Source organism: Ictalurus furcatus, chromosome 28, assembly GCF_023375685.1.
Source record: "Ictalurus furcatus strain D&B chromosome 28, Billie_1.0, whole genome shotgun sequence".
Taxonomy (NCBI): Eukaryota; Metazoa; Chordata; class Actinopteri; order Siluriformes; family Ictaluridae; genus Ictalurus; species Ictalurus furcatus.
This window is the reverse complement of record NC_071282.1, coordinates 1662610-1686605: the sequence shown is the minus strand read 5'-3', so window position 1 is coordinate 1686605 and position 23996 is coordinate 1662610. Positions and strand designations below refer to the sequence as shown.

Sequence of the window (23996 nt, the reverse complement as noted above, 5' to 3'; positions counted from 1 at the left end):
GCTCCTGTTTCTGTCACTGGTTTCAGGATTGAGAGGATCGAGTCCTACAGTTTGGACTGTGGCTACGACTGGACCTTCAGTGTGATTCCTGCTGAAATCTGTCCACAGAGAGTCAAAAGACTTTCTCTGCAGTCTCTGGAGAAGCAGAACTGATGCTACAGCTAGATGTTCAGTACAATATCTGCTGAACTGTGCAACACTGAGTCATAGGACTCTCTCTCCCCATTGACGCCACTAGACTGAAGGCCTTTCAGAAATCAGGACCAACCAAGGAGACACCACCGGAGCATAACTATAAAGCGTCTCTACACACCTTCTACAGTGATGGCGTGCTAGTTTAGTTACAATTAGTCTTACTTATAATTAAATAAATCCACTCTTGCCTAAACTAAACCATTCAGTACTAAACTATATTCCTTTTTTTGCCTATTTACATATGAATATTTTGGTAAAGTTGATGGAAACTGTAGATAAATGTGTAAAGAAAGAAACAATATAAACTCCTGCATTTATTCACGATCGGTGAAATTTAATAAAGTGCAGATCTGAAAAACAGAAATGTATCTGTGAGTTCATTATAATGTTACAAAGCAGTTTGAAGCGTGATCCCTAAAAATAAAAATAAAAACAAAGTGCGTCAACAGTTCCTTTCAAATATAACAAATGTACATTATGATGAAGAATCATGCAAAAGAGGTGTAAATTTCTTTCCCCACCTGTTATCGTTATAAACCCAGACTTTAGTTTTGCTAAAGTTTATTTCGTATCAAACCCTTGAGCGTATCTGGTGAGACGTTTCTGTGATGAGTGCAGCACATGGGAAAGTGTGTTCCAGTGCGTTTATCAGAACATGTCCCAGAGTCAGAGACGCTGAAGTGGACATCCAGGACAACATCCGTCCGTCCCCCGGTCCAGATCAGACACTGATCTGTATGGTCCTGTCAGTCTCTATAGTCGAACTCACACTGACTCATCGTACATCACGGATGGAGAAACACACTCAGGATACACCTGCTGGTCCTCACGCTGACATTTTAACTTTATGTAAATGATGAGCTTCTTCTCTGAAATGTAGAGGGACACGTTCTGCATGTTACTGACTTTAATCATCTACAGAAAGTGTGTGATTGGAACAATTACTTTAAGATCAGATCATTAAAGAAGAGTCTTTTTAAGAAGAGGGTGTGTATCAGAGTGTTGATGGTGTGTTAATAATGACAGTAAGGTGAGGGTTCAGTATGGAGTACACCACTGTGGAGATCGTCAGCTGTGGTGTGTGTTGTTGAGCGTCTCCTCCCTCTGCCCCTCCTCCTGTCTCTCTTATAGCACGTCCCTGCAGTCTCTCCTTTATCTGCTCCTCACGCTGCTCGTCTCTTCACTCGGCACGACAGTCCCATCACACACGGACACCATGCTGCCAGCGCTCTGCTCTCTCCTCACTGCTCTCTCATGTAGGATTTCACAACTCTGGAGCTCATCAGCATTTCAACTCCATCTAATGTGAGCATGAAGCCATGTAACATGTGTGCTGTTTTTATTCCAGGTGTCAGTGGTGTGACTGTGTTGACTCAGAAGCCTCCTGTTCTCACGCTGACTCGAGGACAGACGGCCACCATGGACTGTAATCTGGGAACTGTCACTGTTAATGCTGCATACTGGTACAAACAGGTTCCTGGAGGAGTTCCTCAGCATGTGTTAAGAAATTATCATGGCTGGAGCTCTCCTAACTATGGATCTGGTTTCTCGTCTCCTAAATTCACATCAACACACTCCTCTAAATCAGATTACAAACTGATTATCAGTAATGTGGAGGTGGGAGACTCGGCAGTGTATTACTGTTTGACATGGGGCGACTCTGCTAAAGAGGACGTATCACAGTGATATACACCATGACAAAAACCTCCTCACTGCTCACACTCACTTCTGCTTTCACACAACACGAGAAACAACAAAAACCTGAACTTCAAATCACTGGAACTGAAGTGGAAACTCACTTGATGTTCACTGAAGACACTTTGAATCCTACACAGTAGAAGATCACAGATACGGTACCACCTCTGATTCCTCTGATTTTTGGGATCAGTGACACACAAAAGTGAGGACAATGTGAACAGTCACAGCTCGTCCATAGGGGCAGGAGAGGCAGAACCCCACCATATACTGTATATCAGACTTTCAACAAATGTTCATCTTCATGAAGTCCTCATTCACAACTCCATACATTTTAAATTCCATTGAAATACTAATGAACTCTTCAGAATGGCCAAATAGATATAATTTTATTTAAGTTATGTTTTGCTCAGCTAATGGAATTGTACAGTTAGTTTCTTCAAGTCAAGTTCATGTCTTATTCACTCTCAACTGCTTATTACAGAATTATTCTAGTTTGGGGTTATGTCGTTATCAGTGTCGTCCTGCACCACCGAAATCCATGGTCACAGGCCACTGCTGTCCAGAAGGAGATCCTCAGTCTGTGTTAGGGAATGATAAGAGCTGAAGATCTCCTGGATGTGGATCTTCTTCTTTTTCGTTCTTGTTCATGTTTCTTGATTCTCCAGTAAAGGTTTGATGATGTGCTCTGATTCTCCTAACAGGACGTGTGAACAGAAGCGTGTAGAACAGAGACGTGTGATTCACTGACACTGGAATGGGATCTTAAAGGAGTGTGTGCTGATCGTAGATAGTAGAAGATTGAGCTGAAGTCTGGAGGACGTTTCAGTTCTTCTGCTTTCACTTCTGTATCTGAGGAGGTTTTTGTACGGGTGAGGATGCTGAACGAATCGCTGTGGTATTCGGCCAAGGAACAAAGCTGATCGTCAGCGGTAAGTAAAACTTCTCAGCTCTTTTTTCCTACACTAGACTTCTCCACTGCTTCAGATTCACACGGCATGTTCTAGCATCAACTTTTATTTCTTTATCCAGTTTGAGGAATTTATTTACACACATTTCATCTGTTTTATTCGTTTGTGTCTCGGTCCGTTTGGAATATTTTGTACGTGTAACAGAAGAGACAGAGGATTGTTTAGTTGTTTTCTTGATGTGTAATTTGCTTGAAATTGATTGAAATGATTAAATGTTATTTCAGAGCTTTTATATGGAATCTCTCAAAACACAAAGTATAAATCCATTCTAGTGCTTACATTAGTTTTGTTTTCTGATATTCTGCCATACAGACAGATTTAATGCTCCGTTCATAACGGAAACGTTCCAACGTTCATTTAAAACTGTATTCCATTCCTATCTGCACATTAGATTAGTGTTATTTTGTGTAATGAATATCTCCCGCTGTGTGTGGATTCAGACGCTGCTCTCCCGGATCCTGTTCTGACCGTTCTCCCTCCGTCCAGTGAAGAGCTGAAGTCTAACAAAGCCACTCTAGTGTGTTTGGCCAGCGACCTGGCCGGTGGTTTTGCTGATGTGCGTTGGCTCGTGAACGAGAACTCGGTCACCAGTGGAGTCATCACCGGCTCTGCACAGCAGCAAGCCAATAAGAAATTCACACTGAGCAGCTATTTGACCATCGACAGCTGCGACTGGGAAAACGACAAAGTCATAGCATGTGAAGTGTCTGCTGGAGGAAAAGCCGCGTCGGTGAAGATCAAGAAGTCCGAATGCAGCGAATGAACCCGATTACATATATATGAATTTTTCAGCAAAGGCTTATAGATGTTAAAGATGAATCTGTAGAGAAAGAAAGAATATCAACTCCTGCATGTAACCAAAATAGAATTTGAATAAAATTGCAATTCTGAAAAAGAGAACTGTTTGTGTAAGTCCTTCCTGAAGTGTGTGGTAACAGAAACACGGTGGTGGAAAACTTTCTGACTGTTACAAAGCACTGACACTGGAGACTCCTTCCTTAAATGCTGAATAAAGATCTGATTACATTAGAAAAATTCATCATATCAACGATTATATGTTTTTCTTATTATAAGTTGTTTTTGTATGTAGTGGTAGATTTCTGTAACAAATGCAGCACATAAGAAAGTGTGTTACGTCCGATTATCAGAGCTCACACACACACACACACACACACACACACACACACCCACACGTCACACATCATGGATGGAGGAACATTCAGGAAACACCTGCTGACCTGCAGTGTGTAATTTTAGCTCGACGTAAATGAGGAGCTTCTTCTTGGAAACAGAAATGTGTTCAATCAAATGAGACAAAACGCATCTGAAATAAGTTCATTCAGAGACTATTAATCATATCATTATATACACATTTATAAAGCTAAGTCAGATAGATACATAGATAGATAGTATTGGATTTCGATGTATCTCAGGAATCTCATATTTATGTCTTCAGATCTCCATCAGCCCTTTCAGCCTGTTCTACAATTACTTACTTTATTAATTTTTAGTTCTGTGTTGCTATGAGCTAGAAAGTGTGGTTTTCCTCAGAGCGTTTCAGATCTGGGGAGCCTAAGTGAACACACCCGGACACATGCATGCTCACGGAGACTTCCGTTTTATTCATGCAAAACAGAAGTATTTATACACATTGATAAAAGCAGTGTGTGGATGGTTTTTACTGGTGCGGGTGCCAGACAGATAGACAAAACACACAGCACACTATGAAAATAAGTCTTTTCATTTTCTGTCTCTGTCAAGAGACAGAAAATACATGTGTCAGCTATAATAGAGATGGCACTTGATCAGTTTATTCAAAGAGGTAATTAAATGAATACATTCATCATAGGTATTTGATAGCACAGAGACACACAAACAGAAACTACAACCTAGTATTCCCCGTAATCAAGGTGTCTTAATACAGTTCATAATATGAGAGTACATGATATAAGAGAATTTCCTTTCATTCCTCTCTTTTATTCTAGCATAGCATAGAATAAACCAAAAGGAATTCTCTAAAGTAATCACCCTTTCACAGGAAAGTCATGATATGATTCCACAGAAAAACATGTTAATGGTTTTGTGATGAGAGCTAATACAGGAAAAAACTATATGTATATGTGTAAAATGTGAATCAGGTCAGCCAGCAGGACAGGACTTCCTTCCTCTGTAGACACGTTCACCGATGCTCAGACCTCGTCAGGAGTACAGTTACGTTCCCTAATGGGCAACCTGTCATAGAGAATAGGTGGAGGAAAAATAGAATGGGCAGAGCTCATTTGTTAACAGCTTTTAACCAACTTGCATGTCTCCAGATCGGTCCATCTGAGGTCATAACTGCAGTTCTAGTAACATCCACAACCGACAACAGTCTTTGATTTGACGATCGCGAGAGCTGTTGGTTTAGCACAGGAAGAGATTAGACTGTTGACTAGAGAGGAGTGTGAGATTGGCGGGCTTAGAATGCGATCTGTCTACGAAAACATACTTACTATTGAACAAAGGAGTATCAGAAAGATCAGATCGAATGCTACATGAAGAAACAATTTCTTTTAAACAATCATGATTTTCAGGTAAAGGAATGGTGTCATCCTGTGAATTTAGCAGACAGATTTAATGGTCAAATTTGCAGTAGCACAGAGAATAGTTTCATAACCACTTCTGCGCTGAGCCGTCATGTGTTGTGTTTCAATGTTGGATAATACCTGTTTCACCTGAAGGGTCATGTGCAACACCAAAGGTGACACGACCAATCGTTCTGCATCTGTTACCAACAGAGCGCTACTCCCAGCCACTGCCCGCAGACAGCCGGGTAGTCCAGCATGTTCCTGTGCCAGAACGCCTGACGCCACACTCCAGAATGTTCATGAGTGTACAGAAAGGTTCCGTGTAGTCTCCAGGGCTAGAGAGGAACACAAAACATTTTTGCATAAACAGTCTCAGGAGTACGTGTCCCAGGAGTCAAAAGTGGATCGAATGTTCTATGATGGCCCTGAGCAGGGATCCATTGTCTACAGTAATGGAGTCATCTGAGAAGTCATAACAACCGACATCCGGCCATCCGACAGCCTTTTCTGTCCTTTTGATAAGAGAAAACCCAAACATTTGACTTCTGTTTTACATAGCTGCAATTTTGTACGTGAAACCTTGAATCCATTGTGAGCCACATGTTCTAGCAGTCTCAAGGTTGCAGTTCAGCAGCTTCTGACTCAGCAGTGATAAGGAGATCGTCCCGTATTGCAGTACACGGGCGTCGTCATGGAGATCTTGCAAGGAGTCTCACCACACGAGAAAACACGGGGCCAACGTAGCCCTTTGGCAGGCGTGTCCAGGTCAGCTAGCGTCCCCTATGCATTAATGAAAATAGTGGCTGAACACTGGAACAACAGAGCACAAATCCACCACGCTAAACCATGCATGGTGTGAAGGTATTAATGTAATGTAATAATAGAAGGCACATTAGAACAACAGCAGAAACACAACACTGAAACACAACTTCCGCCTGAGGTCTTGTGTAACTCGCCACGTGCCATCAGGCTTGGGAACAGGATTTAACAGGCGTGTTATACAGGCCCATACAGGGCTTCAAAACGGCTTGCGTTTTTAAAAAGGGAAATTAAAAGAGAATTAACAAGAACATCAATGCCAAGGGCTTTCGATTCAGACAAGGGATATTGTTTTGAAAACAACCTGAAAACAACCTGAAAACAACCTGAAAACAACCGACTGCAACGGCTCTACAAGTCTGGGCAAAAATGTTTAAGTCTGCAGTTGCGGGTCTTCTTTCTTGGACCACGGGTCCACTGGGTATCAGGAACAGCGTGCAAACATTTACTTATGATTCAAAAGCACAAAAACAATTAGACGCTTCCAGTAGTTAGCTATGGCGTTATGTAATCTGAGCCTTTATTTGTTCATGTTTAATAAAAATAAAAATAAAAACAACAACAAACAAACATGTTCCCTCAAAGCCCATCAGAAGGGAGTTAATGAAAATCAAGACGGCACCTTGTTTTTTTTAGTGTGTAGAATGGGAATCGTCTTTATTCGAGGCATTAAAAGGTCTTTCAGCAGACACACCAAGCATGGCTAGCAATGGGTTTAAAAAGGGGCAACTCATGCTGTATGCAAGCTGCCAGGGCTGAAAGGCCAAACAACTGGCACGAATCAGCAAGTCAGGGTGTTTTTGACGGCAGTACTTACTTACTTACAGTGGCACGAGAATCCGACGTGTAACCGGGCGAACGGGCGACGCCTTGCCCGTAAACCCGTTCCTTCAACCCAAAGGTCCGATTCCCAGGCATCGGATTTCGTTCTTCCTTTTTGCGCTTTACGTAGACTTCCGAGTGCTTTGAGGCTGCCTCGAGTGTTTCCCAGGCACACACACACAGAATGCTTACCGTTCAGAAGGAGGGGCTGCAGGCACAACGGCGGTTTTGAGGACAGACGCCACTGTAGCGGCCAAGCTAATCCGAACCTGTGTCACACGGAAGGCGTAACAGCAGTCAGAACATGAATCGCCGCTCTCAGGGTGAAAGAGTTAGCAAAGAGAGCGAGGAGGAAGGTGAGAGAGAGAGAGAGGAGAGAAGATAGACAGAGAAGGACCTGATTCCTCAGAGAGAGAGAGAGAGCGAGAGAGCGAGAGAGCGAGAGATTGAGAGAGGGGGGCTTAAGGAAGGATGACGTGGCTCTAGCTACATGTTCGGTGCTCGTGTCTTCATGTACACTTCAGTGATCCTTTCCATGTGGTGTTGGCCGCAGTGGTGTCCCGGTGGGATACTGTGATGCTCGATGTGTTCTCATGACGATGTCGAGGCTCGATGTGCACTACGTCTGTGCGGTGACTATGACAAATTGAACCTACAGGGTGTGACGACGTGACATGCTCTATAGTTCATCGCGTCTATAGAGAAAAAGCCCGCTGGGTGTGGTGAGCAATGACGGGGTTTCGACTTGTCGAGGTGGGGAGTGTCTGCTCGGCATGTAGCGTTAGAAGTGCGGTGATCCTGACGTAATGTGCACTGATGATCCCGGAGTGGTGTGTCGTACTGCCGTGTTGTGACGACCTCGGTGTGGTGCGGCGACAGCCTCGGACTCTGTGTGCTGTTGTGGTAATGTGAGCTCAGCGTGACATGGCAAAAAGCTCTGACCCTGGTGATGCTGAAATCTTGGAAGTGGAATGGAAATGTCTACATATGATACATACATACATACATACATGCATACATGCATACATAGATGTGCTACCTTTGACAGTGTGACACATCAGATCTTCCTGTCAACTCACTCCGGTCTAGGCATTACCAGAACGGCTCTGCACTGGTTGGAATCCGGTCTCTCAAGCAGACCCTTCAAGATTTCATGGAAGGAAGGGTATCTGAATCTCATCAACTCACGTTTGGGGTTCCCCAGGGGGTCAGTTCTGGGTCCACTGCTCTTTTCTATTCATACTACATTTCTTGGGCCTATGACTGAGTCTCACGGTCTCATATCACTGCTATGCTGATGACACTCAGCTCTATTTGTCCTTCCAGACTGAAGCTCGATCAATCTCAGCACGCATCTCTGGCTGCCTAACTGACATCTCGGACTGGATGAAGGAACACCATCTTAAGCTCAACTTGGCACAAACTGAGCTTCTCATCATCCCTGCCTGCCCGCATCAAATTCAAGGCCTTGATGCTCACATACAAGACCTTGTCTGGAACAGCACCCCCTACCTCAACACTCTCCTTGAGGTTTATGTTCCCTCACGCAACCTGCGTTCAGTTAACGACCCACGCCTGGTAGTGCCTACTCAGCAAGGCATGAGGTCCCTTTCCAGAACCCTAAAACTGACTGTCCCTCAGTGGTGGAATGAACTTTCAACCTCAATCCGGACAGCAGAATCCGTCACTATCTTCAATAAAAAACCTCTTCCATGACCACTTAACTAACCCCTAACTTGTCCCCACTCTAAATAAATAAATAAATAAACCTCTACTGTGCACTTTGCTCCTCTAGCACTCAGTTAAAAATCTAGCATGGTAGCACTACTGATTGATATCTCTTTGCTTGTATTTCCTCATTTGTTAGTTGCTTCGAATAAAAGTGTTTGCTAGATTAATAAATGTAAACGTAAGATAGATAGATAGATAGATAGATAGATAGATAGATAGGTGATTCTAAACTTTCAAAAAAAAGTATTTTATGATATCATTTGAAGAAAGAAATAGAAAGAAACAAGCTAGCTAACAGGTGTCTAGCTAGTAAAGTTAAATAGCTAGCTAGATTAGTTTTACTTCAACATAAAACGCTTGACAGATCTGCAACGCTGTATCTTACTGTGAAACAAAATCAGGTAAACGAAATGATTAAATGTGTTCTGTATCATTCAGTTTATCTTTTATTTCTTTATTTGTTCAATCACTGTTAAATATCAAATTAACAAATGTTAATATACGATAAGAATAAAATTATGATGTGTTATAAACGTGCTATCTGGACGCTTAATAATAATATATTATTATATATATTATATATTATTATATATATATTATATATATATTATTATTATATATTAAATATTTAATACATATTAAAATGCTTCTGTTTCATAACATCGACGGGGCCAAAACCAATAAATGATTCAAACACAGGGTTTCAAACTAGCGACATTTTGAACACAAGATGGCGCCGTTGCCTTGTATTGTGTCTCCCGTTTCCGTGTGACCCGGTACTAAACCCGCGCGAGCCGAATCCACTTCCTCTTTCGCTCCTGCGCTACGAGGGCAGCCATGGTAAGTAGACTGTTGTGAACTGTTTCACCTAGAATCCGATTTAATCTCTCTGATATCTTGAGTTTATCATTGAATAATCACCAGTGTATGCTTTTATAACAATACGCGGCCATATTCCGCGATTTATTTGTTAACAGATTTGTCTAAATTGAACATAATCTGTGTCTATGCCGGTAGACTGATGATGGGTTAAGAAGTCAAGATGGCTGCCTCAGAGAGAGGCTGTTAGAGAAATATGGAATAAAACTACAGCTGCTTATTATTTTTTTTATTTTTTAAAAAAAGGGGATACGTTTGAAGTCGTTAATCTGCTGTAGAGTCTGGACTTTGTGCGAAGAAATATTAGCATGTAAGCTAAACGTGTTGAACATGTTATTGTCGTTTAATTTCCGGTTCTCACGTGCGTCTATTTTCTTAATATTGTAGCTCCTTATCTGAGGTTCTGGCGTGTCTGTGAGCCATTGAGCTAAATGTGGGGTTTATTTTGCAGGTGAACGTGCCGAAAACTCGCAGGACTTACTGCAAGAAGTGCAAGAAGCACCAGCCTCACAAAGTCACCCAGTATAAGAAGGGAAAGGACTCCCTGTATGCCCAGGGTAAAGACATCTCTCTCTCTCTCTCTCTCTCTCTCTCTCTCTGGGCTGAATACCAATCGCCTACATGAAGTGCCATACATAGGGGCTAAAGCGTGGCTGATTGAACAGTAATGCAGGCCTCATCCACACTGGATTCCAGTTACACACCTATAGCCTTCATATAAACTTCCATTTCATTCACTTCCCCATGTAGTTCACTCGAGGAGAAGCTCAGTGCTGTTTGGGATTCAGGGGGGAAAAAAGGTTTTAACCCCCTGTACATGATGTTTGCTGGTGGTATGAGCGATTTATAGACGTAAATTGTCTGTGTTTCAGGTAAGAGGCGGTACGATAGAAAGCAGAGCGGCTACGGAGGCCAGACGAAGCCTATATTCAGGAAAAAGGTACGAGTGATGAGATGATTCAGGTCGTCGGGGATACGGTGGATTAGTAGTGTATAAGATCCCGATGTGGGTTTTTTTAAAAATTATTTTTATTAAACATGGGGTATTATACTTCATGTGGTATTTTTTGTATAATCCTGTCTCTAATAAAAAACCCTGGCTGATGGGATGCTTCTTCACTTACCGTAGTTGTTTTTTGGTTGCAATCTTTCTGATTCTGAACGTCGGTGTTAAAAAATAAAGCGCCTTGTCTCTGTTCCAGGCCAAAACCACAAAGAAGATCGTGCTGAGGCTGGAGTGCGTGGAGCCCAACTGCCGCTCCAAGAGGATGCTGGCTATTAAGAGGTGCAAACACTTTGAACTGGGAGGTGACAAGAAGAGAAAGGTGAGGTTTTACATCTCTCTCTCTCACACACACACAAAATCAGATCTCGGGGGATTCTGGGAACGCACTTGATCTGGTCACCATGTTCTCTACAGCTCGTGTGTAGTGTTTGTGTGAAGTCTGTTAAAATGGTGGCTTTTCACATTGTTGTATTATATTCCTGATTAACTATAGACCTGGCAACCTTCACACGGTTTACACTGTACGCTGCTATTAGTTAATGCAGAATGCAAAATAGGCCAAGAGTCTTCTCAGTAAAACATCTCTCATCGACATGTGAATCTAAAATCATCGATTGTATGAATGCCATTTAGGCTTTAAAGGTTTAGAATATATTAGCCATTTCTCTGATTTTTGGTTTTCTTATGAATTGATGAAATGTCACCAATACCAATTTTAAACCACTGATGTAATTTTATATGAACAATATAATCAGGCAGACACCACCACGTTTTAGTTTTCAGTCGATGTCTAACGTTTAAAAACGTATCAGTAGTAATTTTACACTTTATGGAACTTGTAACATCTCCTATACTGCTCAAAAAGAGCAAGGTTATGGGTTCTGTTTAACAAATTGTTGTGTGTATGTCATAGTAGTGCATTTGTTACGATGAAACTAATATTTCCTCTCTCTCTGTGTGTTATAGGGCCAGGTCATCCAGTTCTAAGCTGGACCATGGACTTTCTTTTGTGGTTGTTCATCTGTCAATAAAAGTTGTATACAAAAAACCCGACCACCCTGGCTTACCTACTGCATTTATTTATTACATTTTAATTCCAGTTCAGAACTTCTAATACGCTTCAGAGTCTAACTCGGGTGATGGTGAGATTCTGTGAAATGTTGAGTTTAAATCCTAGCACAGCTTCTGTTTGTCATTGATGTAGTAATTACTCCATGGTACCTGCTCTTCTATTTCTGTGTTATTAATACTTTAATTTACAAAAAGTTCCACAAAAACAATAAGAATGGTGGTGAATGAGGAGCCCTCCTTCACCCACTGCACTTTCAAACCGAAGTTCCAGTAAAGTGTGCACTTGGTGACCATCTTAAGTTATTTTCACTCGCACAAGACCAGACGATGAAATTCCTTCTTGCTGATGTTTACGGTAATAAGTGTTGTTTCATCTATAACTTTGGTTTAGTTTTGTTTTCCCCTCTGTGATCTTCTCCCTAATTTATCGAATAATCATCAATGAATATGCAAGTTTTTGACATGTATGGCTTTACCTGGTGTCTGGGCTGCTCTGGATCCTGTAGGAGGGGTGTGAATGGTTTCATACACAGCATAGCGAAGCTAAGAGCTAGCTTGCGGTTATGATAATAAACCCAGGCTGATGTTGTGTAAGTCGCTCACTAACATCAACATGAAGGTTTTATTCTGTCGTACACCCTGCATCTATTCCTGCTCAATGGCTGGAAGTACTTCAGGTTTCTACGCTGTTGTAGCCTTGGATTGATTATTTATGTGCATCTCCTCAGAACTTGTTCACATGGAGCATGGACACTGTGGAGTTCAGGGTCTGTTTGTTACCTCATGGTTCACTTTAACTTTTTGGGATTTATCTTTTAGCCACAGGGAAGGAGACTCCTCGCTCTCCTGACAGATTCAAGGGCTGAATCACTGACATGGGCCATCGCTTTGAGAGATCATATTTGTGATTCATGACTAGTGTTCACAGTGCTCTGGATGACCGTGATTGACAGATTGGTGTCGGTGTGTGTGGATATACAGTGTGAGAGTTGTTGGAACACTGCCTCTGGTATCTCCACAGGAACAAACGTGACCCCACTTCCTGTAGCGAAGGCTGCTGTGGAATGGCGTCTGGATCGTGAGGCAGAGATTACTTCCACCCCTTCATTCATTTTTAACAAGTGGTGTGTGTTACATGTACAATGTTGCTATGGTAGCGGACCATAGCCCTAGTTAGAGCTCTCTTAAAAGTGAGATTTAAGACTATTCTTGTCTTCTTTTTTTTTTTGGTGAACGTTTTTTGGTCGATCTGTTCCTCTTGGTTACTTTATTCTGCACTATGTGACAGGTCGGGGGCCGGCTACATAAAACACAACATGAAACCAGTAAATTAAATATGAAACACTTTTATCGCTCCTGTTTACATGTATAAAGAGTTTTGCCACTTGTTTAGAGACAATAGGAAGAAAAAAAATAACACTCGGAAGCAAGTAAAGCTCGATGATGCCTCTGGTGAGTGAACATCCTATGACTGCTGAAGCATGTAACAACAAAATTTCACACTGACAAGTGTAATTTCATACATGTTCATCTAGTTAACTATATATTTCCATTTCTCCAGTTTAAAAAATGAAACAAAAAACTGCTGAATAGGCCACACCCACAAGCAAGCACAAGCGACATGAACGACTCGTCACCTGATAGTGTGGTAAGTGCGTAAGGTTAGGGATCGGGCAGGAAGGTTATGCGGTAAAGATAAGCTACAGAAAGTGACATGAGACCCAAACAAGATGCTCCTATAAGTCTGTTCCTGTTAATTTCCATGAGATTTTCCACACTTCCTCCCAGTGAAGCCACGATGGCGGTGCGGTGCTGCCTGTTCACAGGACGGTGTGCAGATCCTCATTGCGCAGCACTTTGTATGTGAGCCAGTAGAAGACGTTGAAGACGAGAAAGCTGAGGGGGAAGAGCGCGCGCGAGACGGTGTCGATCCGTTTGGCGCGGTCGATAAACCGGCGGCGGATCTGGAACAGCGAGTGGTCTGGAGGAAGAGAGGCGAATATGGCCGCTGCCTCGGAGAGGGGACCATCTCCGGACAGGTGGACGTCCAAACCGAAACTGGACAAGAAGAAATCCTCGTTGTGTTGAGCTGACTCCTGAGAAGAACAGAAGACAGATAAGGGTAACCCGGAAGTGTATAGACTCGGGGTGAATCACCTACACAGCAGGTATACAGTAGAACTGCTGTTTTATTACGGCAGGTTCCAGAAACATCTGTATCACCCATTAGATATAAAACAGCAGCACCTTATAAAGACAGTGTGTGTGTGTGTGTGTATACCTGTGCACAAGCACTGCAGTGTTTTGTGTTCTTGTAGGATGTTGTGCTGCCTGTAACATCATTGCTCTTGCTTTTCGTCTCAGCTCCACCAAACTGACCTGAAGCCTGAAGACACACACACACAGAGTTTACTCAGAAATGGGCATAACACATTATTTATTCACGGAGCAAATCATCGCCTCACTCTCATGTTCTCTACACACACACACAATTGAGACTCAAACTAGGTCAGTGCAAATCCCAGCAACACGCGCACACACACACACACACACACACAAACATCTGAGAACCCCTGATATACTAATATCCATTTGTTGTCCATTCTGTTTGTCTGAAACTACACCCTACTCACTATGTAGGCCACATAAACACCATGCACCTCATCACTCTATTCAGTGCAGACTGGAGGTCTCGTATGTTTCAACTGCTTTGCATTATGGGTATTCTGAACCTCATTTGGACGTTTTTTTAACTTCTCTTCATGATTGCACTGAATTTCATCATGCTACACTGTCGGGCAACGCTAGCACATGGACAAACGTTGTGCTACATGGCAAATCAGTGTATATGTCACCTATTCAGTGAACAGGTTCTAGTTTGGGACACATCCGTTGTGGACTGATAACGCCGAGACGTTTGTAATGGTGTATATAGCTGTGACGTGGCCATGGTGTGTGTGTGTGTTCGTGTGTGCGCTTGTGTAGAGGCAGGGCTCGGTGCGGTCACTCACGGCTCTTTGACGCCGCTCTTCCTGCAGTCGCCTCCTGAGTCTGAAGAGCTCTTTGTGTTGCCGAGAGACGAAGTTCACAGCGGCGTACTCCAACAACGCAGCGAAGACGAACAGCAAACACACCGCCATCCAGATATCTATCGCCTTCACATAGGACACCTACAACACACACACACACACACACACACACACACACAGATTGACAAATAGAAGGTTGAAAGGAGGAGTAGCAGCCATGCTATGAATGGTTAGAATGTTGGAGGGACGGATAGATGAATGGAGGGAGGGATTGAGGGATGGAGGGACAGATAAAACAATAAAACATAATTAAGGAGTCTCTGCAGCCAGACCTTGCAGTACTGTGGATGGATGGATGGAGATCCGTTTTGCTACAATACTGAAGATGGATAAATCGATGGATGGATGAATGACAGCTTGGGTAGTGAGGCCAGACACCAGTACTATGAACTGATTGATGTCTGGATGGTTGGAGAGAAGGTTATGTAAAACCTTGGGCAGCGAGGCCCTGGAGCCGGAGCTCTGCGTCGTCATGGTGAGGACGGTGGTGATGCCGAGGCCGACTCGAGCCGGCGCGGCGTCCATGTTGATCCAGAATGAAACCCAGGACAGGATGACCGTCAGCAGGCTGGGAATGTACATCTGGATCAGATAATATCCCATCTGCCTCTGCAGGTGGAACTTCACCTCAATGCAGGTGAACTTACCTGGCCAAACACAAGCCCGATACATCAGTACCCATATAATAACTTCAGTAAATATTCCGTAAGTGATGCCTCTCCTTAAAAAACTACTCTCATTACACACCGCTTCCACAAAAATCTGCATACAAAAAGGTCAGAGCGCGTTTCTGAAGTCCTGTGGCATTTCTGCACTCTGAATTCATTTAAATGCAATTAGACCTTTGACCTAAGCAGTGTTTTGTGTGCATTCACGTGTACGCACACGTGCGTGTCGTACCGGTGTTGTAGTGCTTGGTGCAGTATCCCAGGTCCTTCTCCTCTTTCAGAACGAATTGAGGCATCGTTAAATCATCAGCTACCTGCACAGGACCTTTATCCAGCCACTGGAAAATCAGATCGTTCATGGTGTAGCCGACTAAGGAGAGCGAGAGAGTCGCTGATGAACACACGATTCGTTTACTTTATTTAATTAATTAATTACATTTCAACCTATCCTTTGTCTCAAAGACGGAACTAATTCGCATTTTAACACCGTTTCTACACACCCCGTCTTCATTTCCTCTTGGTTCGATCACCATCACCAGCTTTCGACCCGTCTCAAAAGTTCAGGAGAAGTTTGTTCGACGAGTCGGAACATTAGTTCACGCTTCAGAAACAGAACCGACCCAGAACACATTGCCATATGAAGCGATATTGTTTTAACAGAGGGGGGGAAGTTGCAGCGTAACGTGTTTATAAAGATGAACAAAACATTATGTACGATTTGGGAAAGATAACACTTTGGGTTTGACATGTACATGAATTACAGCCTCACCGATGCTTCATTTATTTATTTGCTAGCTAGTTAGCAAATCAGCTAGTTAGACAGTTAGCATGATAGCTAGTGTGACTGTGTAAAAAAAGCTAAGAAATCACTTTTCAATTCACGACTCAACATCACAACGACCTTGTTAGCTAACTGGGAGGACGTCGGCACCTTTTAAGGCCATCCTCGAGTATAACGTGATTTTAACCATGTCCGTGTTCTAAGACAGCGCCCCCTTCTGGTAATCATTCATTAAATCTCTACACTCTCGCCATGTGACTGGCAAAATGTCTGCAAACGTCTCACCCAATTAGCAAACACTGTTGTGACGTGATTTGTGACAATGTATGTGTAGGTCACGCCCACTCCCATGTCGTAAGGGAAGGCTGATGAGTCCAAGGTTATTCGTAGTGCAGGTATGAAAGGTCGACTCGACTTCTACGTGAGTCGCAATGTTCAAAACGTGTCCTCCCGTTCCCTCAGACTTCAACCTGAAAGATTCTCAGGCAGCTAATTTTACATGGCCAACTCGAAAATATGCCGACACGCGTTGAGCCCACCATGCTATGGGAACGCCTGCGGGGCAAAAATGAATAAAATATAAAAGTCCCAGGGCTCGCGCCTGGGAGTTTAGAGATGGGGGTGTTTGAAAAAGCATGGGAAGGAGAATCAGGAATGAAATAAGGCGAGTCTCAAAAACGAGATCCGAATCCTGAAGACTTATAGTTACTAAAACACAAACGGCATACGCTGTGAATGAGCTGTTACTATAGTAATCAAGACCTTCTGACCAATCAGAATCCAGAAACGAACAGCACTGTGGGATAACGATTAGTAATTAAGCACTCACAGCTCTCTAGCTGCATGGTGCAGGTCTGGATGTCCATGGGGAAGTTCTTCAGATCCATGGGACAGGACAGGATCAGAGTCAGCCTGAGAGAAAGTGAAAGACAAGCATGAGCAAACGTTCAAGCGGTCAGCTTAACGCTACAACTCCGAGTCTCTGCGGCGCCACAACGGTTCCTCAATCGTCTCACCGGATGCTGTAGAGGACGTTCCCGTTCTGAAAGATCCTTAGCAGCTTGTTGTCGGTGGTGACCTCGTGGAAGTTGGCGCCTTTCTCGTTAGCGAAGAACAGGTCGGGTTTCCAGATGGAGTCCAGCATGGATGGGTCCAGATCGAGCGAGTCGTCGGGGTACTCCTTGTACGCCAGGCGAGGATCGTTCCACTGCTGCCGGAGGAACACGTTCAAGCGGTAGTCCTGAGGCGGGACGGGGAATCGGAGGGTCGATAAAGAGATTCAAAGATCGACGTGAGTGTGTGATAAAATGCTAAACTGGTAGTTATCAGCTTCCTTTACTTGTCTTACAATCGACTACTAGAATTTCGAGTGTGTGTGTGTGTGTGTGTGTACCATAGTTGTCTCTGTGACAGAGCCAAAGCTGTTGATGAAGATGTTGCAGGTGACGTTGACAGGAGGCCCTGAAAAAGAAACACACACACCTCTGAGTCGTGCCATGTAAAAGACAAATGAGTATACACACACACACACACACGAGAGCACATATACACTGGAGAAGTGTCATTTGAGATTTAATAGGAGTTAATAGGAATTAAAATTGTGGTAGAGATTGACCTGGCGCTCCACTTGTGGCACACGGCTATAGACAACGGTGACGCGGTGAGTTATTCAGCAGGTTGCCAGATTGTGACAGCGCAAAAGAAAGTCACTTTAATGAGCAGCGGTGCGGAATCCATGCCAGCTGTCCAACCTGCTCCAATTACCGCCCGACCGGTCGTAACCATTTTGGGTAAATATTTGATAAGGTAAGCTTTCAGCGAGATGATCATTTTATTGATTTGAGCTTTAGGGACATTAGTTACGTTTCCAGCTAATCAGCCGGGACTTTCCATTCTGAGACACCGATGTCCGGCTTCATCTCGGCGCAAAAAAAAAGAATGATCGATGAGCTCTGAGACATACATGCAGCTATAGAGAGAAGGACTGAACGAGTGAGCTAATAAAAGAGAAAAGAAAAAGAGAGATAAATTAAATCAGCGGAAAAAGAGACTAAGGTAAAAGTGCTGGGAAGACAGGGTGAGAGGCTGAGGAGGCGTGGGAGGACAGGGATGAGAGCACGAGCCTGCAGGAAATGTGTCAAACATAATCTACCATGTGGATGGGTGAAGCAAGAGACAGAGGAGAATATAAACCAGGAGAGATAAACAGACAGACTGACTAATTTGGGTCTGTAGGTTAACACGATGAGTGGACAGCACAGGAAATAAAACAGACCGCGTTCTCCGTAAAGTTCAGCGTGTTTATGGGAAAATTACTCACGTGACCATCTTCATGAGAGGAGACAGGCTGATCAGCGTTAGCTGACATTTTGCCGTACGGGGTCTTTAACTAGTAATTGACCAACACATCTGAGGTAAATGTTAATATCTTACAAAGTTTTTCGCTCGTTTCAACTGCCACTGTGTGATTATATTGTTCTTGTAAAAGAAGTAACTACATGCCAGCAAGCTAACAGAGTACATACTAGGTAACTTATATATATATAAAAACTGGCATACTAGCTCACTAATACTTAAAAAATAAAACTACATACTGGCTAGCTAATATAAAATACTGACTACATACTGGCTAGCTAATATTTAAAAAAAAAAACCCTGACATGCTAGCTCGCTAATATTTATTAATAAAATACTAACTACATACTGGCTAGTTAATATTTTTAAAAAACTGACACACTAGCTAGCTAATATTTAAAAAAAAAAAAAAAATACTGACTACATACTAGCTAGCTAATATTAAAAAAAAATACTGGCTAGCTAATATAAAATAGAAACTGACTATATACTAGCTAGTTAATATCTCAGAGCTGACTACATACGAACTAGGTAATTTAAACGAAGTGACTTCATACTAGCTAGCTAATATCTAACAACTTACTACATGCTAGCTAGATAAGATCTAAGAACCGACTAATGTGCATCATTAGCCTCACAAGATCCCTGCTGAAAAAAACAATAGAAACCATTACAAAAAAATTGTTTGAATGGTTATAATGGGAATTGTATTGGTTTTAATGGAAACTATAATGGTCCTTGTGGGTCTCTACTGGTAATGTGTCAGATTCTATTGGTGGCATGTTTATGTCTAGTGGAAACCAATACAAACCATTAAACCATGATATAATATGCCCCCCCCCAAAACAAAAAAAAACACCCTACATTTGTTAATGGTTTTAATGGTGTTTGTAGTGGAAACCATTAGAATTTCTTAAATGGTTTCTATTGGGGGGTTTTTTTCAGCAGGGATAGTGGCTTTTGGCTGAAGGCTACCACTGTTCTCTTGATATACAAGCTTTCATCAAGTTACTTCCTCAACATTTTTTTTCCAGCTGTTATTTTTAAAACAATATCTGCCATTTTTATCCTGTGGAGAATTAACGCTGCTGAGATGTCATCCTGTGGAAAAAGTTGCTGTTCTGAATAATCCGAGGTTTTGCCTTTTTGACCTTTTGCATTTCTGAGCAATTTACGGGTGAGGCCGGCCGATCAGAAGAACATATTTTTGCTGCACACACGATTTTCCCCACCTTTTCTTCCTTCTTGTTGTTTTTGGGTTTTTTTTAAGTATCTTCCTGTCTCACATACACAGCATCTTTATCAGCGATTGTCTTTGTATTCCTGCGGTCAGAAAGTGAGTGAAGTCTTGGACTGTACGTTTTTATTTCCGGCTGAAATCAGCAGGTTCCTCTCTGCACGCTGCTGCTATTTCCCAGTGTCTCAAAGAGACAAGAATATCAGCAGCTGGAAAGAGGGATGAAGGTCAAGGAAAGAATATTTCCTACTGGGCAATAAATGCAACAAAATGAGTATTTCAGATTGCAGACTAAATTAGCGGCTGTCGAGAAAATCAGTGAAATGTTTCTTTGGAGAACTTGTTTACACGACGTGCATTCTGGGTATTTTGTAGTTCTCAAGGGCTTTAATGAAGACGTCACAACCTAGAGCTGTTTTTTAGCTGAGCAATCTTAAAGTCCGTTACTGCTTGCAAAGGTCTACCAGGAGCGGATTATAATAGCTCTGTTACCGTTGTGGGGCGGAGCTAATTTCAGGGCCGGAAAAAACGCGATACAGAAGCCTACAAACGAAGAACGAGATCCTCTGCATGCTAATATTGCAAGTCACGGTTTCACCAAGTGACTCTGAAAGGATGACTTTTCCGATGTGTGAAAACGACACACCGCACCTTTAAAGTTGGGCCTGATGCGAGCGTCGTAGCCTGACGTCTTTCCCATCAGCTTGTCCAGAAAGTCAGACGGTGACATGGGCTTAGGTCTGCCGTTCTGAGATTTCACCTCCCTGCCGAAAGTGAGCCTGGAAGAATCCGAAACGGAGAAAGAGAGAGATTTAGAATTAGATAACAATTTAAAAAAACAAAACAAACAAAAAAAACCAAACAGACAGGAACCCTGATGACGGACATCTCCCAAATGGCAGATCTTGAAAAGGATCATTCGATTCACACAGTACCCGAGCACAGTAGCCACGCCTGCTTCGATCAAGAGGTGCAGGCTCTTTATTAGTACCTAGAATAATGTACTAATAATAACAGTAGAGATCATTTAATGCGATACTGGTCATTATTAGTGTTTTATATGTCATTATGAGAGATTTCTGTGGGAGTTAGTGTAGTGTGCGGCGATGTGATCAGATCTTACGGTTCCAGTAAAGACTCCGGAAACATTCCGGATTAACTGCGGCTTGTTTATGTACCAACCCGATAGACCTGAATTCATTATTTCATATGAACTGCAATTACAAAATGTATTAGAACAGCCACCTTTGCTTCGCTTTGCTTTGCTTTGCTGCTTTACTAATGAGCTAGCTTAGGAAACGCTCCAGATTTCTGCATGAGCTGATCTGAGACATCACGTCATTCCATTCTAACACCATAATCTTTATAAAGATAAAAAAAAAAAGTTAGTGTTTAAAACTTTAAAGAGGATTTTTGACAACAGCTACGCTCCTCCCTCGCATCTTCAGCATCTTCTGAGTTCCCCTCGGCCGTCTCCGAGCTCTTTCTAGAACGTTCTTCCTGTCCAGTGCTTTTAAACACAGTGTGGAAATCTCCTCGGGTCAGAATCCCAAACGGCGAGACGTTAGCGTACATGTTAATATTATATGTGACAGTTCAACTCATTATAAGAATAACGACGATGCCCTCCCTCTTTCTCTGTCTCTCTCTCTATGTCTCTCCCAGAATTTTGATTGCACTCTCTCTCTTTCTCTCTCTCTCTCTCTCTCTCTCTCTCTCTCTAACACACACACACACACTACATCTGTCTTTTTAGCTGTGTTCTCTCTATCACTCTGTCTCTCTCCCTGTTTTTCTTGCTCTCTGTCTGTTTTTTTTGTTGTTACTCTGTTTCTCTCTTTCTCACTCTTTTGCTGTCTGTCTCTCTCTCTTGCTCTGTGTATCTGTTCTTCTTTTCCTGGCTTACTCTGAGTCTGTCTTTCTGTCTGTTTTTCTTTCTCTCCCTGTACTTCTGTCTCATATTCATTCTCTCTCTCTCTCTCTCATCACTTTTACTCTCCACTGAATCTGATTCCACATTAAGTCCCATTTCACGCTCGTGTTCCTTCGCTTCACTTCCTGTTTGAACAGACAGGTGCTCATGAAATCACCAAAAATGAAAAACACTAAAGTTTTATCCCCAATTCCCTGCCAATTCCCGCCCACCTGTCGGCTCTCCCCTATCGTACGTCAGCTACCAATCAAGGAACGTGTGCTTCCTCCAAGACAGAGGAAGTCAGCTAACCGCATCTCATGCTCATCGCTGCTCACGCTGGTGCTGCGTAACATACTCGGAGCAAAGCGCTATCCGCCCTCTTCCACATACATGAACTCACAGGTGCTCACTGTTGTCCACGGTGTCGCTGTGATTGACAGGGTGAGAGAGAGTATGCCCCTCCCACCCAGTTTTGTTCTTGTGGCTCCCGGCTACACATGTCTGAGAGCTACACCGCCAACGTTTCTGCTTGAACTCTTATTCTCGTTGTCCGACTGTTCCACTGTCTCAAGCTTTCATTCGGGCAGAATTTAATTGGATCACATGACCTCGTTGTGACGCCGTCTGCCTCGTTAACTGAAGCTTGATGTAAATGTTGATCCTTCACTTGCAGCAAAAATATTAATCAAGACAGCACTGTCTCTAAACATCAGCATCATTATTTACAGAGGTCCAACTACACACACACACACACACACACACACACACACACACTCCTTGTCCAAAATGGAAAATTCCATTTTCGAGTCCTTGCATTGTCCAAGATAAGGAACGCGAGGAGACAGCTGTTTCCCCTCCAAGTAGGAGCAAAAGGAAATCTTACTCACTGGATACGGTGCATGTTGAATATCGCAATATATTGAATTAATAATAATCGTCACATGCCTAGTCTCCACACACACACACACATCGACACAACTTGTGAGCAGATACTTTTCCATCCGCACACACACTCGCTTATCCAAACCTGAGCAACAGAATTTCATTCAAATTTAAAAGCCTTACCTGAGGACTCCACATAGCCGAAAAAGCACCAACATCCACACCACCTTCTGCAGTTGTGCGAACATTCTGCTCGGATTCTTGCTTGATGAACCGTGGTGCTCCGAAATTGTAGGATCGAGATCTCCCCCCCCTCCACACACACACGCTCTTCTCCTCCCACACTGCTGGACTCACACACCACATCAAGCTCTTCTGAGAAGTGCCAGCAAGTTTCTATTCCATGTGTGTATTTCTGTGGAGGGTGAAGAGTCTTAACACTCTCTCCCTCCTTTTCTTTTCTCTCTCAGTGGTCACGCAAGCCGGAGGAACCGGAGCAGAGACAGACGCAGACGTGTGTGTGTGTGCGCGGGCATCAGGGCGTGTGATGCGTTTAAAGACGTTTATCAGAATAAACATCTGTGACACGTACGCACCCGAGGGCTTCGGTCCCTTACCGTCGTCATCTCCTGCTTCCTCTCTCCGTCTCACTGACCTGTAGACTTCCACTCCACAGAGTTCTTTCCCAATTCGACGTGACAGGAGGCGGATTGATCGTTTAGAGGCGCGCGTGTAGTGTAATACAGTGTAAAATATTACGAACGCCTGGATGATTTTAGCCGGGGTTCTTTTAAAAAAAAAAAAAAACGTGTTTGAAAATGATTCATGGTGTTCATGGTATTAGACACTGAAGTGGAGATGATGCACCTGGATGTGGATTCCAACTCAAAAGCACATCCTACTGTCCAGAGAGCATGCATAATGGAAAGTGACCTTGGAGAGAAGTTTACACACACACACACACACACGGAGTGAAAGGCCATGACGCTGTTGTGGAGCAGACGATGAGTTTTAGGGTGTCTGGGGCCCTGGAGGAAGATGTATATTTCATGTTGCCTGGACTCTCACTGATCTGAGGATTATAAAAGCGAGAGAGAGAGAGAGAGAGAGGAGAATGCGAGACACAAAGAGACAGAGAGAGCGTGAAAAAGAGAGGAGACACTGAAAGAAACCGAGAGAAAGTGCCAGAGAGAGTAAGAGAAAGGCTGAAAGAGACAGATAGAGCGAGAGAGACAGACGGATAGAGAGAGAAAAGACCGTGAGAGACAGAGTAACACTAACCCAGAGACACTAAAACAGATAAAGACAGACTG

General features: G+C 43.0%; 3 protein-coding genes and 1 gene segment (V, D, J or C); 3 read left to right on the top strand and 1 right to left on the bottom strand.

The window, feature by feature from the left end:
- Positions 1 to 640, top strand: part of LOC128603843 (immunoglobulin kappa variable 3-20-like) — a 2406-nt gene extending 1766 nt beyond the window's left edge. The window contains 1 exon segment of the V gene segment in view: positions 27 to 640. Coding sequence covers positions 27 to 153 — 127 coding nt within the window.
- A 561-nt stretch (positions 641 to 1201) lies between these two features.
- LOC128603845 (immunoglobulin lambda-1 light chain) lies at positions 1202 to 3755 on the top strand. Its single transcript, XM_053618574.1, has 4 exons — positions 1202 to 1451; positions 1544 to 1873; positions 2793 to 2822; positions 3302 to 3755. Exons 1-4 carry the CDS (start codon positions 1412 to 1414, stop codon positions 3622 to 3624), a joined length of 723 nt encoding a protein of 240 aa, XP_053474549.1. The 5' UTR covers positions 1202 to 1411; the 3' UTR covers positions 3625 to 3755.
- Positions 3756 to 9522: 5767 nt separating this feature from the next.
- rpl36a (ribosomal protein L36A) lies at positions 9523 to 11738 on the top strand. The gene is made up of 5 exons (XM_053618700.1): positions 9523 to 9640; positions 10131 to 10236; positions 10552 to 10619; positions 10882 to 11004; positions 11652 to 11738. Exons 1-5 carry the CDS (start codon positions 9638 to 9640, stop codon positions 11670 to 11672), a joined length of 321 nt encoding a protein of 106 aa, XP_053474675.1. The 5' UTR covers positions 9523 to 9637; the 3' UTR covers positions 11673 to 11738.
- Positions 11739 to 13362: 1624 nt separating this feature from the next.
- Positions 13363 to 22174, bottom strand: glra4b (glycine receptor, alpha 4b). Its single transcript, XM_053618246.1, has 9 exons — positions 20538 to 22174; positions 17688 to 17755; positions 17311 to 17534; positions 17124 to 17206; positions 15746 to 15883; positions 15278 to 15492; positions 14768 to 14926; positions 14038 to 14142; positions 13363 to 13852 (listed from the first exon to the last, which is right to left on the bottom strand). Exons 1-9 carry the CDS (start codon positions 20803 to 20805, stop codon positions 13577 to 13579), a joined length of 1536 nt encoding a protein of 511 aa, XP_053474221.1. The 5' UTR covers positions 20806 to 22174; the 3' UTR covers positions 13363 to 13576.
- Positions 22175 to 23996: the final 1822 nt, after the last annotated feature.

Bases quoted from the DNA above. Each gene is read 5' to 3' on its own strand.
- rpl36a (XM_053618700.1), top strand. The intron at 10,620-10,881 runs GTACGAGTGATG...TCTCTGTTCCAG, and splicing joins AGCCTATATTCAGGAAAAAG to GCCAAAACCACAAAGAAGAT. The intron at 11,005-11,651 runs GTGAGGTTTTAC...TGTGTGTTATAG, and splicing joins GAGGTGACAAGAAGAGAAAG to GGCCAGGTCATCCAGTTCTA.
- glra4b (XM_053618246.1), bottom strand. From the start codon at position 20,805: ATGATCCTTTTCAAGATCTGCCATTTGGGAGATGTCCGTCATCAGGGT. The intron at 17,535-17,687 runs GTACACACACAC...GTCCCGCCTCAG, and splicing joins CTGTCACAGAGACAACTATG to GACTACCGCTTGAACGTGTT. The intron at 14,927-15,277 runs GTTTTACATAAC...TGTGTGTTGTAG, and splicing joins CCAGGGCCTCGCTGCCCAAG to GTGTCCTATGTGAAGGCGAT.
- LOC128603845 (XM_053618574.1), top strand. From the start codon at position 1,412: ATGCTGCCAGCGCTCTGCTCTCTCCTCACTGCTCTCTCAT. The intron at 1,452-1,543 runs GTAGGATTTCAC...TTTTTATTCCAG, and splicing joins TCTCCTCACTGCTCTCTCAT to GTGTCAGTGGTGTGACTGTG. The intron at 1,874-2,792 runs CACAGTGATATA...TCGCTGTGGTAT, and splicing joins CTCTGCTAAAGAGGACGTAT to TCGGCCAAGGAACAAAGCTG.